The following is a 20,244-nucleotide window of genomic DNA, read 5'->3' on the forward strand; positions in this document are numbered from 1 at the left end:
ACCAATTTAGAAACTATTTTATAAATTTTATTAATAAAAGAAATTACTTTACATACAGATAATTTTTTATTTTTTAAAATAGTATATAATTTAATTAATATAGTGACTAATTATTTTTTTCTTTAATTTTAATTTTAATTACTATTTAATGAATTTTTTATAAAAAGTACTTTAATCTAATAAGGTATGTGATTATTTTCTTACTAATCATATAATTAGATATTAGATCAAGAAATAATATGTATGTTTTTTAAAATCCCATTGACACTTTTTTTTGTCGATAAAAAAATGGACATAAACAAAAATGTCCATAAATTTTTGTAAGCATCCCATCACATCACACAATTAAAAGTTGTTCAGAAATAGTTGAAAGTGTCTTATTGATTGATGCCATACAAAACCAAGCACTTGAAATAAAAATAGGAAAAAGGAATTGGAGGAAGCAAACAATCTGTGAACCTACAAGACTCCGTCGCATCCAAGTTCCAACAAACACACAGAAAGTTTCCAACGCAGAATATAAAAAACACACAATATGCAAAATAAAAAGGAGGGAGGTGAAGGTGAAAGTGCAGGGGCCCCTACAACACTTGTTCAACATTGGATGAGGAAAGTGTCACTGTTTTCCAATGCTTGCGTAGTTTTATACTATTTTTTAACTTTTTAACTGCAACTTTACGTTAATTTAAACGTCAAAGCTAACGGGCCATCATGGTAATGATTATGGTGCTGGCTAGGGTGGTAGTAGTGAAAGCTTCTTTCATTCTCTTCTGAATTGTAACTGGTTTGGTCTCCATCATCGCCAAGTTGCCATGACACAGGTGAAAGTACCTTAACTAGTTCCTTATACTTCTCACCCTTTCAACTGTCCAAACCAATAATAATGAACTGCACGTTTTCTTTCTTTTTTGGCTCCTCCATTTGAAACACTAGATTTTTTGTGTGTCGTTTTGTTTCTCGCCGCTTCATGTCTCTGCGTCGTTTTCCCTATACACACAACGTAGTAGTCCGTGTTTCTTACCTCCTACTTCTTGTTTCTGCATATTCAACAATAATGCTTTCAAGGTGTCTCCGCTGTGGCTCAACCCGTTCTTATCTTGCTTTGAAAATGAGGAGGCCGCTATGGATGTGTGAGGGCATAGATCTATTTCAAGGGAGCCCTACAACTAGGGTTTTCACTTGCTATTTCTGCCTGCCACTAAGAGGTGTCTAACGTTGTCGTTGTGGTTTACGTATAGCTTTTAGTTTTTGTTTTTGTTCTTGTAGTGCTAATTGTGTGGTTCTCCTTCCATGTTTTTGTTACCGACAGTGAGGTTTAGATATTGCGCTGTTTGGTGGGGGGAAAAGCATCATATTGGAGCTGTTTTTTGAGAGAAGTATTACTTTTGGTGTCTGGTAAGGGAGGAGGAGCTACCTCTCCACCTTTTTGTTTTATTTTATTTTTTATTTTGCTGCAAGGAGTCAAGTTACAGCGAGAATTGAGGAAGGAAACTAGAACAAGGAACTTTATTTGAAACATCATGTACAAGGTGGTAATATTATAGGAAATTATGCAGTTAGATCGTTTTCTTCAGACTTCACTCACAGTCTTGTCTTGCCTTGTGTATTGTATTATTATTATTAGTGGTATTATTATTTATGATGGCAGTTTGCAGTTTGCAGCTGCAGCCTCTCTCTCTTATTTATCTCTTTCTTTGTGTGTCTGTAGTGCAATGTGTTTCAGATATTAAAATAATAATAATTTCTGAAATTATACTAGGGTAGGGGTGTAATAACTTATCTCCTACAAATTTGTATTTTTCTTCTTCATAATTTAACCAATAAGGTGATGTGGAATTTGTGTGCAGGAGAGAGCTATGACGGGGTTTGAGTTTATGCAGTGACTGATCTATTTTGAAAGGCTTTCATTGAACATTGAGAAGAGGTTTCGTCATCGGATAGTTAAACTTGGTAAGTTGGGAAATGAGCAGTTTAAGGCCTGAGTCTCATGTGGCACAGCAAATTCGGCGCGAAAAATTGAGAATCCAAAACAGTTCTCAACCTCTGCACGAATTCCCTAACAATCTTGAACCGTTATCTTTGCAGCCGGGGTTTAATAACTTTGACCTTCTTCATGTTAGGAATGTTAGAAATGCTAACATGCTTGATGAACCAGTTGTTTATTCACTAGAAATGCCAAACTTCTCCACTTCTTTGAATCCTTTGTCTGCTCCAAAGAACGCATTGGAGTATCATCAAGAAATAGGTGCAGCTGAACCGAGCAATAGGCTGATGATGAATCAGTATGGTTCATTTTCCCATTCCATGCCTGCTATTCATTCTTCCCACAAGGAACAGTGTGAGATTCGTAATTTGGGAAATTGGAGGAACAGTGCTCCCCAACAAGGATCTGATTGGTTTGTAAATTATGCAAGTAATGCCAATTCTTTTTTGCCTTCTGAGCTCAACAATGTGTCTTCTTACAATGAACTAATGGATGTACAGTGTAGCAATGCATCTGATGAAATCAGTGATAGAGAAATTCAAAAGCAATTAGGTGTACTGCATAATCCCCCTCCTCCTCCTTCTCCACTGTATCAGAATGCTTTTCAAGATATTGTGAAGTCGACTTCTATCAGCGCCCACACCAGGCAAGATATGACTTCCCTAATGCAACAAAACGACCACAGCATCTGGGTGGGTGGTGCTAGTGAAGTTGAGCTTCAACAACCGAGTTATGGAAATCAGTCAAATCCGGTTCGTTTTGGATGGACAAATCGAGCAATAGATAATATCCCGAGTGATTCACTTCCTCAGAGCTTATCCTTGTCACTTTCATCGAATGCACAACCCAAACCTTCTGTTTCTCAACATGAGCAAGGGTCTACGTCCGAGTATCCTCGTTGTTTGAAGTACATGAAATCGTCTATTGTTTCTAGAGATTGTGCGAAATCAGTTCAAGACACGGTGGGAATGCCTTCAAAGAGTACTATTAGTTACCGAAGTGTGGGTCCCCTTGGCCCTTTCACCGGGTATGCTACTATTCTTAAGAGTTCAAGGTTCTTAAGGTCTGTCCAACAGTTGTTAGATGAGATTTTCTGTCTATCTGGTGCAAAGTTTGCGAAATCATATGATGTTTCAGAACGGGTTTCTCCAGAAGTTAGTGCTTCTACTTCTGCAGATACTGTTACTGTCAATGAAACTGGGGTTACTGCAAAAGGTAGTAACTCAGGTTCTTCATCAACTATGTTGTATAATCTCTCAAAGGAAAATAGTGCTGATTTGGGAGTTGGAAGTAGCTTTGATCTTTCTTCGCGGCCAGATTATCAACAGAAGAAGGCAAAACTACTGTACATGCAAGAGGAGGTTCGTTTCACTGTTTCCATTTTATATTTTAATTTCTGTGGATTTCTTTTTGCACATTAATGTCTGTTTGGAACAACTTACTGCTAATATGGAAAAGGACAAATACTTTTATGCTGCGTCTGCTGCAACCAACAGGCCTTGATTTCTACAATGCTAAGAGAAAATCCGTTTAAACCTCACTTTCCAGGGAGAATATGGGAAAACAAAACGATGACCCTGTTCACGTTTTAACTTGTCAATTGCTTTCTTTGTGCTTTCTTTTGTTACCTATGAAGTTATCATCATAGAGAGTGATTTGTGCTAGTTCAAACATAAATTGCTTAAACGGTATCCTAAGAAGGGTAACGGAGTAATGTGTGTTCAACAAAGGGAAAGGGAATATAAAGGTCTCATCACATAATGACGTTATACAAATATAATATCATCAGGGTTGTTGGTAATGATTTGAGATGATTAAATCCCTTTTGATTAACCTCCTCATGGTTAAAACAAGACCTTTTTAGTTACTTTCTTCTTCATGTGTTGTCTCTTCAATCGCTGCTCTTATCTTGTTCCTTTCCTTGGTTGGCATTGCTTGATCTCTCTCATACATTTAAGTTGTAGGTTTCTCCAAACGCTTAGAAAATTAAAAAAGGAATAGATGAATATTGGTTGATTGATAATAAGGTCCAATTCTCATGTACATATAAATAGATTTTAAGAAGCATCATGTTATTGTCCTCAAATTACGAATAAGAAACAAACTCTATATTAAACTTAATTTATAATAATAAAATTATAGTTCTTGCCTTTCAGCCTGCAATTGATGAAAAAAATCATCGAGTTATTCAATAAAAATGACTGTGTGTTGCTTCAAAACGAAAAACTATGAAGTGTTTTTCTTGTTTATTTAATTATCCCAAGTATCAATATAATCAATTTCTTAATTGGCATCCCCATGAAACTCGCTATGTATGTTAATTTTTAAAGATATCTCTAATCTTGTCAACATCATGATTGTAGCTAGTGATCATAGATTAATTAGATTTACATTTTCTCTTCTATTATATTTACAAAAAATGTCTCATCTTAACTCTAATTTGGTAATCCTTCCATCATGTCTACAAATGAGTAACATTTACGACATGGCCTGGGAATTTTGAGATGCTTTTGTGAATTCAATTTCATACTTAGTTACCAAAAATCCTATTGTGCACCATTTTAAGAACTGAAATCAAAGATTCTGAACTATAAGTTTTGTAGGATGACTGTGGTTTACTAATGGTTGAGTTAGTAACTGTAGTTTCAGGGCAGAGCAAAAGTTGAAAATGCACCCTCCTTCATTGTACACATACTAACTTACCAGTGTTACTTACTTTTGCTTCAAGTACACGGTAATTTTTAAAATCTATCTTGTGTGCAAGAATAGTATTAGTCAACCGGTCAACCGTGTAAACTTACCTTACAAAGTCCAGTACTATATTCTAACATCATCAGAAAATATTTAGTACGTGGAAGCCATGCCCTACCTAGTTACTGTCAACTTGGTCAAACTGACGGGGTATTTGTGTTATTTTAAGTAATGTACTTCAACATGCTGGTAATATTTTTGCCAGAAGAATTTTTGCTTGTTACATAAAGTCACAGGTATTAAAAAAAACATGTCATTTTGCTTCATTGTAACTTTTTACGGCATGCTGTAATACAGTTCCTTGATAAATGTAAAATTAGGTTATAATAGTGACTTTACAAGTGTCAGAAGAATAGTTTGATTATCTCAATGATGCTAATGCTATAGTTATAATTTTGGTGAAGTATTGTCATTTTGGTTTTGTTTAATTTGAAAAAGTTGCGTTGGGCCATTGTTATAGGTTACGAGGCAATGCAAGCAGTACCATCTACAAATGCAAATGGTTATTTCATCGTTCGAGTCAGTAGCGGGTCTTAGTTCTGCTACTCCTTACATCTCCATGGCTCTCAAGTCAGTATCAAAACACTTCAGGTGCCTAAAAAATTCTATATCAGATCAGCTCAAGCTTATAAGCGAAGCCTTGGGAGAGGATGTGTCAATACCCTCTACCAGTACTGGCAGTAAAGCTGACACTACTATGGCAAGGATAAGATGCAGCATGGACCAAAGCTTTCTAAGGAACAAATCTGGCAAGGGTACTACGGATCATCTTGATCCCCAGCAGCATGTGTGGAGGCCCCAGAGAGGGTTGCCAGAGCGTGCAGTGGCAATTCTTAAAGCCTGGTTATTTGAGCATTTTCTTCATCCGTAAGTTTGTCTCTATGTCTCTATTTCTTGCTCCGTGACTCTTTTCTCTATTCCACACAGACACTTGGATTGAACATTTTGGCTTTTTTGCTGTTTAATTTCTTTTCAGTTACCCTACAGACACTGATAAACACAGGCTGGCTAGTCAAACAGGTCTATCACGGAATCAGGTGGGGGCCTTTTCCTTCAAATTCATTATTATGTCTCAAGGCTTTTTATTCTGTTGATTGAATTTGTATAATAATTGACATATGTTCACGTTCGCAGCTTTTAAGGCTGTTCATAGCCTTGGTTAAATGTTTTAATATATTTCTTGACTTCCAAAAATGAGTGTTCTAATGTGGTTCTTCCTAGTTATGTCTTCCAAAAAGTATAACAGTATGCTATATATTTACAGTTTGACCTCCATTAATATGTTATAGTATACATGCTGATCTACAGTTGTACACTAATGCAATAGTATTCAATTTAATAGACATTTCTAATGGTCTAGTTAAATTAAATTAATGTATGTTATCATCATGATCGTAATATATTTCATGTTGTATTTTAGTACCGAAACAATGGTGTAACTGATTAATGCAGGTATCAAATTGGTTCATAAATGCTCGAGTACGAGTATGGAAGCCAATGGTTGAGGAAATACACATGCTGGAAACAAAAGCAACAGGCACCAAGGAGAAGAGTGGTAGACATGAGGGAACATCTTCTGGTCCTGAAGGTGATACCAGCCAACCTAGAGTGGATATGCCTTTGAGCAATATTGGTATGAATTCAATACCTGAAAACCGATTTGAGGGTATGGAAATGGAATCAAGCAATGCTGACGAAAGTGGGTTAAACGAAGAACAATGGAGTCAAGAGAAGAGATCTAAATTGGAATGCCAAATGACATCAAACACCATGGATGGTACACTGATGGGTTTTGTGCCATACCGACGTGGTGGCCTTGAGGTTGGTGGACTTGGTTCTGTGTCACTAACGTTGGGTCTTAGGCATGGCGTTGAAGGAGTACAACACCCACAACAATTGCAAGAGGAGCAGCTTAGACATCACCTTGGAGGGCACATGATCCATGACTTTGTGGGCTGATTGTAGTAACTTCGTGATGGGATAATGAAAGTGGTGCCATTTGCTTCTGATACTCTCATCACATGCCAACTTTGCTTCAGACTTCCAAATTCTGAACTTAAAATGGCTGCAAACGTTCATACTTTTGGAGACACGCTGTTCAACAAGGGCATCACAACCAAATGAAAGAAACAAGATAGGGTATAAGGTGGAGTTATGTTTTGGTTTTGTGACCCTTTATCTATAATTATTTCCTTATATTAACTTGATGGTGGGTAACCAGTGTGGAAAAGAAGGCTGAGGTGTAATATCTATGAAAATCTATTAATATATATATGATGGAAAAATTTCCTCCTCCCTGAAGAAGAATGGTGAATAAAGATGTAATGGTTGCATTAATGTTTTAATTTTTATATATTAAGATAAGTCTATCACAAACTTTTTATTATATCTTGTTTTTTTTTTTTAAATTTAAGTGACTCCTAATTTCAACTCAGTGATTCTAAAACTTGAGTAAACTCTTAGCATCTCACACACTTTGTATATAATATATACAGACACTGGCTGTCATCAACATGAAGTGCTAAGGGCCATTTTGCTGGAGCTGAACGTGTAAATATTTGTGAATTAGTTAAAATAATTACATAGACACTAGATGAACCATTTTCATTTATATAATTATGAATGAGATTTTCTTAAAATTTAGGTCATTTTGAAATATTTGACCGGGTTTTTCTGACATAAATTTTTATATTCAATATCATTAGGATTGATATCGAAAATATGATAAGAGACTTAATGTTTTTAGAAATAGGTGTTGGTGTAATTATTAGGCCTTTATTAGTTATATATTTAGAGTAGAGGAGAATCGATGTTTCCTGCTATAAATTGATATAGATAATTTACATTTTATAATTTTAAGTATAAGCACAGTGCATGTATTTATTTTGGAAGAAATGTGGTAGGGGCAGTGCCAAGCAAACAAAGCGTCTAATATCTTTATTTATCATCAGAAAACGATGATTATAATAATACTGCACTCCTTTATAGGTACACACTGATCGAAGGGGACATTATATAGAGGCACTGAGATACGCTCAGTTCTATGAGTACTGAGAAATTCTTGTATCTCTGAAAGGATCAGCCAGAATTTCTCGTAATCTACTCTAACACACTACATAGCTAGCAGTAACTGATTTATTTATCACACATTACGCACAAAGTTACAGATATATTTTAGTTCCTCGCCACAAAGATGCATGTGTGAGGGAAGAAGCCCGTGGGATCATTAACCATGCGTTTTAATGAGTCCTCCAGGTTTGCCATAAGTATCCATATTAGAAGTGTAGTGATTATGATTATCGTCGGTGGCATCATAATGGCCAGAATCAGGTTTATCAAAATCCTTGGGAGGGATGTAATGATGATCATTATCATCAATGACGTCAAAGTGGGCTATGGCAGGGGTTTTTCCATAGTGTTTGAGAGGGATGCTATGATGATTATTCTGGTTACTAAGTTGCTTGGTTTTTCCATGCATTTGGGCCTTTATGCTCCACCTATCCCCAGCCACACAGCAACAGCATGCTACCATCAAAATTAATGCAATGGCCATAACCCTCATTCTGACACTACTGATATCACCTTCTCCTTCAGAACTCTTCTTTATATAGGAAACTGGATTTAGCTTAGCCACAAAGAAGCAAAAGTCATCAGACAGATGAATTCATATGCTTTATGCTCTTTTCTAACCCAATGGATGTTATACTAAGCAATGGATCAAGGAATTATTTAACGGATAAAAGTTGATAAAGTTTGAATTTAATTAAATTCCATGCAAAGTGCAAGTTCTATTATTATCATTCTTATTAGAATCTATCTATCTATATTATGTAAATAAATAAGTAAAGAAGAGATTAACTCATACTTCACATTCATTTATTCTTTTAACTCATACTTCACATTCATTATGTAAATTACTTTAAATCTTATAAAATATATTTAAAAAATATGTTGTACCGATTTTAATATATAAACAAAAATTGGAAAATAATAATTTACGACTAAGTAATAACAATCAACTTTACACTATAACTGTATAGTAATTAAATTCTTAAAAAGTTGGTGAATAATGTGAAAGTAAATGTAATTCATATTGATGAAAAATTATCAATTTTTTTTCTTATAGAGGGTGCAATGCATATGCGAGTATAAATATAGTATGGTTCCAAAATGAACTCACCAGATAAAACTTTGGATGCAATAGATAAAGTAGAGATCTAGCATGGAGAATAAAGAAAAAGCTGAAGCTGGTTTTATAGGGAGCACGATAAGGCTAATGAAATGGAGGTTTCGTAAGTCAAGTTGAAATAATAAAATGGTGGGGTTGTGCATGTGTTGTCACCAAATAAGGCAAGCTTAAGTGCGATTCCCATTAAAAATGTTATTCAATTAAACGTTTTGTCCTAATTTATATGTGGACAAAATAGGATAATTCCACCTCATTCAAGGGTATTGGTTGTGTTGTGTTGATTGATATCAAAATAATTCGGCATCGTTAATTCCTTCTTCTTTTAAAATTAATATCAGCGATTGCAACTTGCTTTATGTTGGGAAAAGACTATACCAAAATGCCATTTTGAGTTATTGCCTGATTGAAAAGCTCCAATTCAATTCAACACAAATCATTTAGCTACACAATATTCTTTGTACACATCCGTTTTTGCCGCTTCTTGTATATCTTTTCTTACTCTTTTCAGTATTTTGGTATATGCTAATTACTAAGAAAAGTTTATGTTTTCATCATTGATTCAATTCAAAGAAATGGTAGTGCATAAAACCTATTTCATAAATGGAAAGAAATGTGAAGTTCAATGGATATGGACGAATTTTAGAACGAAAATACTCGTTAGGGTTGGTCAAAACTCAATCCAAATGTAATAAATAGATTGGATCTAGTTACTAAATTAAATTGAATTGAAATTTTCCAATAATTTAAATTATATTTGAATATATTTTATATTATTTTTTTAATTTGATCTAAATTTAAATTTGAACTAATTTGACTTGTGTTTGATTTAGCTAAATTCAGTCAAACATGGGTTTGACCTCATCAAACTTGTCACTAACTGGACTCTGTTCGGTCGAACAAAGTCTGATCTAGGCTTAGTCCAATTTAGTTTGACTTGATCTCGATATGATTTGACTAAGCCTGACCTATGCTCAATTCGGTTTGACTAATTGGGCTAACCTTGAACCAACCTAACATGGACTTAGCTTGACTCGATCCAAATTGACTTGAACTTGACCTGACTTAATTCCAATAACTCAAGAGTTAGAATAAACTAACCTAATTCAACATGACTTAGGTTTGACCCAACATAACCTGCCTAGGCTTAACTTAACTTAGCTATATTTGACCCATCTTGACTATGGACACAAAATTACCTAGGCCATACCCCATCCGACCTAACTTCAGCCTGAACCGACTTTGCCTTATGTGGACTTAAACCAACTTGGTATGACTTGAGTCAAGCCCAAATCAGCCTGGCTTAGGCTAGACCTACGCCCCACCTGACTTGGGCTCGTCCAGATTCAATTTATTGTAGGCTTACCTTGATAAGGCTTAAGGTGAACCTAATCCGCCTTGCCCCAACTAAGCTTGGGCTATATTGACTTGGCTTAGCCTATGCTTTGCCTGATGTGGGATTTATTACTCAACTTAATTTAGACGACCTAGGCCCAATTAGCCCAATTTGGGTTCGGGCTAACCCAACCCAACTTGGGCCTACATTTGACTTGAGTTGGGTAAGGTTTGACTTAGATCAACATCTGCCTAACCCTTCTCAACTTGACTTGTGTCCCACTAAACTTGGCATAATTGAGACTCGACTCAACTTGACTTGACATGGACTCTTACGACTTGGTTTAATGTGGACTTGGGTCAAATTAGCTCGATGTTGGTTTAGGATTATTCAACCCAATTTGGGCTTGATCCCATTTGGCTCGTGTGAATCCAAGTCAATTGGATTGACTTTGGATCAACCCAACATAGACTCATATCGACTCGAGCTAACGTGGACTCGAGTTAACTGGCATAATTAGGGATTTGCTCGACTTAACCCAACTTTTTTTGATAACCAAGTGTAATTTGTATTAAAAATAATATTTACAATGGTACATAGCGCATAGAGATGTATAATATAACCCTCAACCCATAAGCTCTATGTAACTTGTTGTTCCTATGTCTCATAATTAAATCGTTGTCCACCTAGATGCACTTATCTACTTAACACAATCATATAAAACCTGATTTTGTACTACTTCTATTCTATAAAAGATACTAATTAAACATCATACATAATTTATGTTCTACTACACTAGTATTCCTCACATTATTCATGCATCTCAAGTTTACATATATCACCTTGATTCATTCTTATTTGTTCACCTTCCTCACTTAAGGCTAGGATACATCATCCTTCCTACTTCTTGTTCTTATCTCAACACCTACAACCAAATTGGAATGGCGGACCACCCTTTATGGGAGTTGATAGGCATGGTTTCCAAGGAATCGTGTTTCATCATAGAAGACATGTACATGCATACAAAGACCACTTGCAAGGAACCAAAAGATTAAGCTGGTTTAGTTAAGTTTCCTTATCACATTTGTGATGACAATGCCTACGTACTTGTTATCTATAGTGAATAAACCAAGTTTTCCTTATGTTTACTAGGACTCTTCTTCATATCAATTTCTCGAGTACCCATTCATTACCATAATCACCACATGGTATTACACTGATCACTGAAACCTCAAACACACTACCTGTACATGGATAAAATACATGTTTTTAGACAAAAAATACTTTTATGAGTATGTAAACTTTGTCTTTGGAAACTTATTTGTTAGCCAAACCCTTAGTTGTGTTAGAATAAATACATCATCTGAATCTGGCATCACCTCATTAAATATTACTTTATTTCTTTGATGTCAGATGTTCCATACAAATGCAATCCACACTATTCTCCAAATCTTGTTCCTTTAACTATTCAGTTCCATCATCCTAACCTATTGAAAATGGTATTTTACTTGGTTGTCGTAAGTTGTACTTACTCCCCCCTTTTATTGCACACATTCCACACATAGTTGACCATCGAGCAACTGAAAAAGAGATGACTCATTGATTCCTCTGATGCTTCACACATACCATAGGCATGATAGGTTAAGTTATCCCTAATTGTTATCCTATTTTGTAACATCCTCCATGCAAAATGTTGAGCATATGATAAAACCTTACTTTGTCAAAAACATATCATAGAGGTCTTGCTCTTCCCCTAGAATACATTTGTATAATTCTTATAAGTCAATTTAAGTTTTAAGAGTATTTTGTGTTCATTCTTGCATTGATTTAGATACATGGACCTTCAAACCAATCTCTCCTCCATTCTAGATTCCACTAGTTATTATCGTTCCACCTACCCATCTCCTTTAATATTGATGTCCTAAGCATGAAATTTACATATAGTCAAGGATATCTATCCATTAAGCCTTCTCCTCAAATCCATTTATTCTTCCAAAAACTAATTTCTAGACATAATAATATTTTCCATGAGATATAGTCATCGAAACAACCACCCTCCTTGCTTCCCCCACACATATTCTTTAAGTCTTTTTCACCACCATGAGTCCAACTTGGGTCGAACTCGTCTTAGCTCGACTTAAGCTTGGTATGACTTGGCTTAATTAGGCCTGACGTGAACCCACATTGACTTGCCTTGAAATGGACTCGGGCTAGCTTAGCCTGACTTGGACCCGTGCCAATTTAACCCATAATGGATATGAACCAATTCAGCGGGTACTAATTGTCTCAACCTGAGTTGGCGTGAAATGGACCCTCCCTAATTGAAACTAATGTGGATTTGAATCAATCTGGCCTAAGTTGGGTCGGACCTAACCTAATATGAACTAGGCCCAACTTGACTAAGTTGACATGGCTTTAGCATGATCTAGCCTGTGATGGACTTAGCCTAGATCGACCTAGGCTGACCTAGGTCTAGGTTGTCCTAGCTTGACTTAACTACGACCCAACCTAGCCTAACCTAATTTGACTTTGTTGTGCTTAATTTGACTAGTTTTAGATCCAGCTCAACCAAACATTACATGACTTGGGTCCAATCCAACTTGACTTTGCATGTGGTAGCCCAATTCAAAATAATTCATCCTACCTTTTCATAACTAAGTGGGTCATACTTAATTATTTCAGATTTTGAAGATAAAAAAAATATCCAATTCCAATTTAATTAAATTGACTGGATTTAAAATATAAAAATATGAATTTTGATTTTAGATAAATTCATTAAAATGGACTTAAAATAATGAATTTAGATAATTATTAATTGAATTTGAAAATTTGAATTCTTTCTACCTCTAATATTCTTATTATATTGAATACATTTCCTAGTTTGTGAAGTATATTTCCTTGTTATTTTCATTATCATGAATTACACAGGTGGATCAAACAACAAAGTTACTTGCACTATTGAGCTTGGCGTTGCAATGTTACAAACATCCACGATCAGTGTTATTAGAAATGGATGAATTTGGCCTTTGAGAAGCAACCAAAGCCACACGGTCGATCATTTATGGATATAAACCAATTACGTTGCCGATTAGTAAAAGGTAGTTAATTTAATTTCACAATTAATTTAAATTAAGAAAAATAAAAGATGTTGAGAGAAATCTATTTACTTTTCATTTGGAGCTGAAATAAATGGTTGAATTGACAAGTTGGCTCGTGATCTTTCTTTACAAAAGATTCTACATTAACGAACATGATTTTTTATACGAATTTGTTGATGATTTGTATGTTTTAAATTTCTCTATCAATTCTTCCTCCTATATTAAAAAAAGAAATAAACTTGCCTGAGTGTAGTACCTTTGCATTGAAGGTTTTGAGTATATTTTTATCATAAAAAATGAATTGATAGCCTTTTAGAGGGTGTTTGGTTGGTGGGTGAATAACAGGAAATTCTTTTCAAAAAAATCATCTTCCAGTGTCAACTCTTAATTTTCTTCTAAGCAAATTAAATTACTTAATCTATTTTTTTCACTTTTCTTTGTATAGTTTAATATTTAATTTGTGTCTTTTTTTATTTCGAGTTGTCAAATTAATTTTAGTGAAGGCTAAACACAATTGCTAACAAATGTTAGCAAGTGGCATGATGATAGGCTACCATATAAATTAAAAATTAGTAAAATGATGTACTGATAATTACTTTTTACCACCACTACTTTCACCAAAAGTTATCATTCTAATGGAATGACTGTTTAAAATTTGTATACTAATAAAATATCAAAATTAAATTCAAAGAAAAGAAAGTGAGGCTTTTAAAGTTGTGATACATAACTGTGTGTTTGCATCATAGTTTACAGAATTTTATTTAACTCAATTTCTTTTAAAAAATCTCTATTTAATTATTTAAATATTTTAAACTATAAAAATAAATTTATAAAACTTACATTTTATACCTTTATAACATCCTAATTCGAATCTCATACATAACTACTTCTTATATAAATCTTCTCCCTAATTTAAATACACTTTAGTTTATACATATTTCAGCATAACAGATATCTATCTATCTCAAATACGAACATGACATTTAAATTTTATCAGTCGCTTCCATGAATCCCAATTTTGTGAACACCATGATTGTTGTTGAAGTCCTGCCTGGGAATGTAATGATGATTATTCACACTGCTTATTCCACCTTACGTAAAACCCGGGTTATGGTATTCATTTTCATTGGAAACTTCTTCTTCATGTTCATTTCATCAATGAAGTTCTTCTTCTCCACATTGATGCTCTCAACATCATAAGTAGAATCACCAAAGGTTCCAGCCTCATATCCTATCTTCTTGATTCTACAAAATCAAAGATAACAAAAGCAAGAGAATCTAGGTAATCTTACCTCTCTAGTTAGCGACGAAGGTAGCACAAATTAAGCTACTTATATACAGGAGCAACCTAGCTTACGAGTTATCCTGTTAATATTAATTAAATACGTGTTTAGACCCACTAATTGAGCAACATTAAGTGGGATGACCAAACAATCATCTAAGAATTGTTTTTTAAGACAACTATGTAGTTGTTAGAATTATATTGGAATAGAAACTTGCAAATTAGATTAGAGAATCAGATCAATATTAATCCAAGTCAACCGAGCACAATGTAGTGCGATTAACATCTATTAGTCGGTTGGTTAGTGATGTGATTTATATTGGTGCAAATGTCCATACGTTCAAAACTCTTTTATATCAATCCTCAAAGTTAATTACAGACTTCTAGATCTTTTAATTCATAACTAATGTAGCATGAGCATGAGCATTAGCGAGTCTGGTGTTTTTGTTTTAAGTGGTTGGGAATGTCATTCGTGTTTCACAATGATCCTAAGTCAAACTTTGTCCAATTTAGGATGATTATGTCCTCCAATTTGATTAATGAAGTGTGAAATACAATTTGGGTGGGGGTCGTGGGGGAAATATGGAATCACATAAATTCTATTATTTTCAACAAGGGTGTGACTGACGCGTCTGAAGTTTGTACCCTGATGCAAGCAAATGTTTGGTCTTGGATTTCTGCAAAATCTCGCACTACTTCGATTTCCTTTTCCAGTTGGTGTTTGGAACATTTGGAATGTATGCGTTTGGTTATTTGATGTTTTTTAGGTTTTTAGGTTCTTAGAGTGGACTGTGTTTTTGCCTGTTTGGTTTGAAGAGTACTGTTAGGACGTTGGATTATGTATTTATTGTATAAGGGTTGATCTACCTCTGAAGTGGTTCACATTTATATATACGTTATTGCTGATAAAAAAAAGAAGCATGAGCATATATCTCTATATTCACAAAATTTAATAAATTTTTATTATATTTTAATATATTAAAATATGTATATGTGTGTGTGAGTGAGAGAGAAATCATCTGGTAAGACATTTGTTTTAAAAATAGTTGAATTTGAAGTTTATGAAAAAAAAATGGAATCGTATATTATTTTTTTTATAGTTGTTATTATGTATTGGTTTCTATTCCACATACGTAGAAATCGTTTCTCGTGATATTTATTATGTCTTATTATTTTTTTTATTAACAATAAATGAATAAAATAGATTGAAATATTGAGTGATACTTTAACTTTTATATATAAGAACTTCTTAATGTGTGTAAAAGAAAAGTCATGTATTATTATTTTAAATGGACACTACAAAAATAAAATAAAATTGATTTATCTATTAAAGAAATCCTTATGTAACCGCTAAAATACTAAATACACCTATAGTAATTTTTTTTTGTCCCAAATATACAATTTATTGCATTAATCTCTATAACTACTCCACCCACAAAATTTAAGGAACCTAAAGGAGCATGAGTCATATATTCTCCAATTCAACATAATATTATTTTATTTCATTTTTTTAAAATACTTTATTTCACTTATAAATTAAGCATGGTAGCCACTATTAAAAATTTCCTACTACCTTCATATGTAATGTGCTCTACTTCAACTCTTTTCTTTTTTAATTTTTTTTACGTTTAATAACATTATCCACAGATCCTCTAGTAGGTAAAACCTATTTACATACCAAAAGAGTTCAGGATAATTATTCATGGGAAATACAACTTTTTCTTGTAGTGGTAATTTATATCTATTTGTAGATGTAAACAATATTTTAATTACTAATAAATCTATTAAGAAAAATGAAAGAAGATGTAGATGCTTTTCCAACTATGTAGTATATATTAACATTAATTCACTAATAAACAAAAGTGAGATTAATTTAACTCGACTAAATTAATTGGAAATGATTATGTAAGATCTAATTCAAATACTTACTAAAAAATTCTCTAAAATGGTTATGGTACATAAAAGACTAAATTTTTAATATAATATTAAAAATAAAATAATCAAGTTATTCAAGGGTTATTTTTCATTTTTATCATTAAATTTCTTCTAATCTAATAATTTAATAAATAATTCGTTTTTAAAGTAATTCTTTTAATGTTATCGTTAATATAACTAAACTTTTTCTCTTAAAAAACTGACTTAAATATTTAAATTAATATATATATATATATTTATTTATATTGTTAACTAAAATTGATAGAATCATTCTACCAAAGTTTATAAATTAATTTAACTTTCGATATATTTAGCTTGTTGGAGATCTCACATCGACTAGAGATTAAAGTCTTTCATTGTATATAAGTGGGTGCAAACCTCAACCTCATGAGTCAGTTTTATGGGGTTGAGTTAAGCTTAAAGTCCACTTTGTAATATGGTATCAGACACTACAAGAAATTCGCTCATTAACCGCGGATAATTACATACATACAGATTTTACATACGAATATAATTCCGTTATGTAACAATATGTAATGGTGGCGCGCAAAAAAGGGATATTTTTTTAGAGGGATCCGTATGTAAGGAGAAGTGTATCCGCATGTAAATAACAATGTGTATTACATACAGAACTAATATACAGATGTTTTAAGTTTAAAAAAAAAAATAAAAAAATGGTAATGTATGTGTGGTTTTGTATATGCACGAGAGTTCTCACTACTATTAGTCTTGTGTGAACCCGAATGCATGCTTTCCTAAGTTGAAAGCTAAGTTTCCCCAACCTAACTTTCAATTTTCAAGCTTGAATTTGAGCTTGAATCTCCAATTTCGTAACACCCCCAATTTTCGCAAACCACCCGTTTCAAAAACCCTAGGTTGCTTAATATGAGGCGAGTTGCAGTTTGAATGCTTTGAATTTGGTAACATTTTTCTTCATTTGTATTTTCCCTTTCTTAAAATTTGGCAGCTCTTGTTTATAATGGTGCGTTCATATGCTTTGAAATTCGTAGGTTGTTGTTCCTCCTTTTTGCTCGTGGATTCAATTTCTTCATTCGTGGTTGGTTTATTATTGTATTTCTTGTTTCCTCCTAGCATTTAAGGTTGAATTTCTCCTTTCACCGATTTGTTGTTGTGCACAGAGTTTGGAACCTTGGAAGGGCTTGGTCGTGACATGAGGTAGTGAAGGGGAGAAAAGCTTCGAATCTTGCAAGGGATTGGAAGCTCGAACCTGGTTTTCTTTTTATTTCGAGGTTCTATTCTACACCAGAACCTAGTTTATATTTTAGGGTTTGTTCTGCACCTGCATTCTTTCTTTTAATTGATGTGGATGTTTGGTTTTGCTTGTTTTAATTGATGTGGATGTTTGATTTTGCTTGTTTGAATTTATGTACTTTTTACAGTCAGTGCTTTGTGGTCTTATAATATAAAACAATGATGAATATCCATTGGCATTTGGAGGATGTTGCCTAAATATAAAACTGAATAGGCAAATGACTTAGAATGCCATGTGCCGGTCTTGATAACCTATCACTGCACTGGTTCATGGATACCTGAAATATGAGGCTCTCCACTTCCCGGATATAGAGATCAATTGCCATCCATCTAGATAGAAGTGAAACATCTTTTGTGAGTATCAAAAAGAAAAACACTTAGAGAGAAACTATTAAATCTGTCAACATTTACAGGATTAAAGCAAATTGGTCAGATAATTACCTTCTTGATCTTATTCTATAAATTACATGTTATGATAAAGCATAACGGAGATTGGTGTAAGGGTCAACCATTCCTGCATTTGGATTGAACAACACGTAGTTCAAAGAAATCCCATTAGGACTATCCTTGTAAGCAAAGTAGGGGTAGGCACAATTATTTCAATGTTTGAGTTTGCAAAGGAACTCAAAATTTGAGGATTAGTATCATAGATTCTTGTTTTTGTGAGGTTAAGGGTGCTGAACAATTCAAGGACTTTGTCTGCTGGTGGCAAATTGTTAGCCACTTGAGCATAATTCCAAAAGACTCAACACCTTGAAAAAGTCCAATACTTGTGATGGTACAAGTCATTAGCTAAGTATGATAATCAGAAATACATAAAGGGTAGGAGGCAAAAACAAAAAGTTGTATAGAAAAACAGAAGAAATAGGTTATTTGTATAAATAGGCTATGGCTAAAATATAGGTCCAACACTTTTGATTACTCCTTTGCAGATTGGATTCTTAACCTAGTGATTTGTATAAATAGCATCAAGTAAGAAGGAGTGAGCGGTAGAGGGACAGGTGAGGTTCATAGGGTATGTAGTGAACCAATATAAGGGTAAGAGGGGCTCAGAGTGCAGGGCTGAGATGCAGAGGTCACAAAGCTGTAGACACAGCTGGAGTTGATTGGGTCTGCCTAAGTCTGGTAGGTTTAAAAAAGGTGCAGGCTGTTTTAGTAGTTTGCAATATATATGGAAGTAAAACAGGTGCAGGTGCAGGTCCAACAAAAGTTGGGCCAGAGCTGAGGAAGAGTCCAAAGGAGAGCAAGGAGTAAATGCTAGTGGGAAGGGTAACAACAGGTTTAGTACGGTGAAGGTAGGTTTGTCTTAGTTCACATACACTGGTAGTTTGGTTGGTGCTGTTGCAAGATCTGATAAGGATGATTTGGTTGGTGCTTGGTTGGTAGAATCAGATAGATTACTGAGTGCTTAGATGAGCAGGTTGCTGGAATTAAATCGGAAGAAGAAGGGTGCAGGCTTGGGGGTGTTTTAGGGACCTCTAATCAAAGCAGATATCGTTATTGTGATAAAGAGAGATGATGCTTCTAGTAAGAGGCAATCTAGAGCAACAACTTGGCTCAAATGTGGTACGAAACTAGTTTGGTGTGCTGTAGCTTTAATCATGGAGTTGCTGGTTTTTTGTTGCCCTGTATGGGCTAGGGGTTTGAAGGATAATGGAGTTGCTGGAGTCATAGGTAGCCACTACTTTCCTATGCTGCATAATCTGAGTTTTATGCATTTTACTCCTATTTTGCTCAGTATACAATCACCTATCCGTGTAAATCTATCATTTTCAGAACAAAAGCATACATGGTGTACCTTATTTCATTGTATATTGATACAACTCCAACAATACCAAGCATACACATTCATTAGGAAAGCCAAGAGTAATTGGTCCACATGTTTCAGTCAAACCTGGATTAACCATTATGTCAATTTGTACTTTGTACATGCTGTGTCATGTCATCTTAACAAAAATATTTTTAAATTGTCACATGGAGGGTTGAAGATGAGGACAAAGTTAACAAAAATTTCCATACGAAGGCTTCTCACAGTCTTTCACAAATGTTTAAAGTGGCTCGCCAAGAAGGAAAAGGACCAGAATGGATTGGGAATAATGTTTGGAATAGCCTCTTGGAACAGTGGAACATGCCTCTGTATCGATCCAAATGCAATACAGCTAAAAAAAATCGTTTGTCTGAAAAAGGTGGATGTCTGCACACCGAAGGATCCATTAGTGTGCATGAACACGCTATTCGTTTGGTATGACTTCCATATAAAATTTTGTACTAATTTATGATTAATTATTACCTCCTTAATTTATAAAATGTTTTCTTTATAGACACCGGAGCTTGGCTGCATGGTCCATGTTGATGAAGTGTTTTAACAAACACATATACGGAAGAGCAGTGGAGATTTTG

General features: G+C 34.2%; 1 protein-coding gene across 2 annotated transcripts; it reads left to right on the forward strand.

Annotated features, from left to right (window-relative positions):
- The first annotated feature begins 374 nt into the window (after nt 1–374).
- On the forward strand, nt 375–7,111 carry LOC137835710 (BEL1-like homeodomain protein 9). 2 transcript variants are annotated; one of them, XM_068644327.1, is made up of 7 exons: nt 430–821; nt 1,066–1,205; nt 1,310–1,395; nt 1,848–3,345; nt 5,196–5,602; nt 5,712–5,772; nt 6,188–7,111. In XM_068644327.1, the coding sequence occupies exons 4-7, from the start codon at nt 1,963–1,965 to the stop codon at nt 6,692–6,694; spliced, it is 2,358 nt and encodes a 785-aa protein (XP_068500428.1). In that variant the 5' UTR covers nt 430–821; nt 1,066–1,205; nt 1,310–1,395; nt 1,848–1,962; the 3' UTR covers nt 6,695–7,111. The 2 variants fall into 2 exon arrangements, with proteins under 2 accessions (XP_068500427.1, XP_068500428.1); XM_068644326.1 differs by having other exon boundaries at nt 375–1,205.
- Nucleotides 7,112–20,244: the final 13,133 nt, after the last annotated feature.

This window comes from Phaseolus vulgaris, chromosome 5 (assembly GCF_000499845.2).
Source record: "Phaseolus vulgaris cultivar G19833 chromosome 5, P. vulgaris v2.0, whole genome shotgun sequence".
In the NCBI taxonomy this organism is placed as follows: Eukaryota; Viridiplantae; Streptophyta; class Magnoliopsida; order Fabales; family Fabaceae; genus Phaseolus; species Phaseolus vulgaris.

Coding starts and splice junctions, on each gene's coding strand:
- LOC137835710 (XM_068644326.1), top strand. CDS start 1,963: ATGAGCAGTTTAAGGCCTGAGTCTCATGTGGCACAGCAAATTCGGCGC. Junction 3,346..5,195: donor TACTGTACATGCAAGAGGAG/GTTCGTTTCACT, acceptor CCATTGTTATAG/GTTACGAGGCAATGCAAGCA. Junction 5,773..6,187: donor CAGGTCTATCACGGAATCAG/GTGGGGGCCTTT, acceptor TGATTAATGCAG/GTATCAAATTGGTTCATAAA.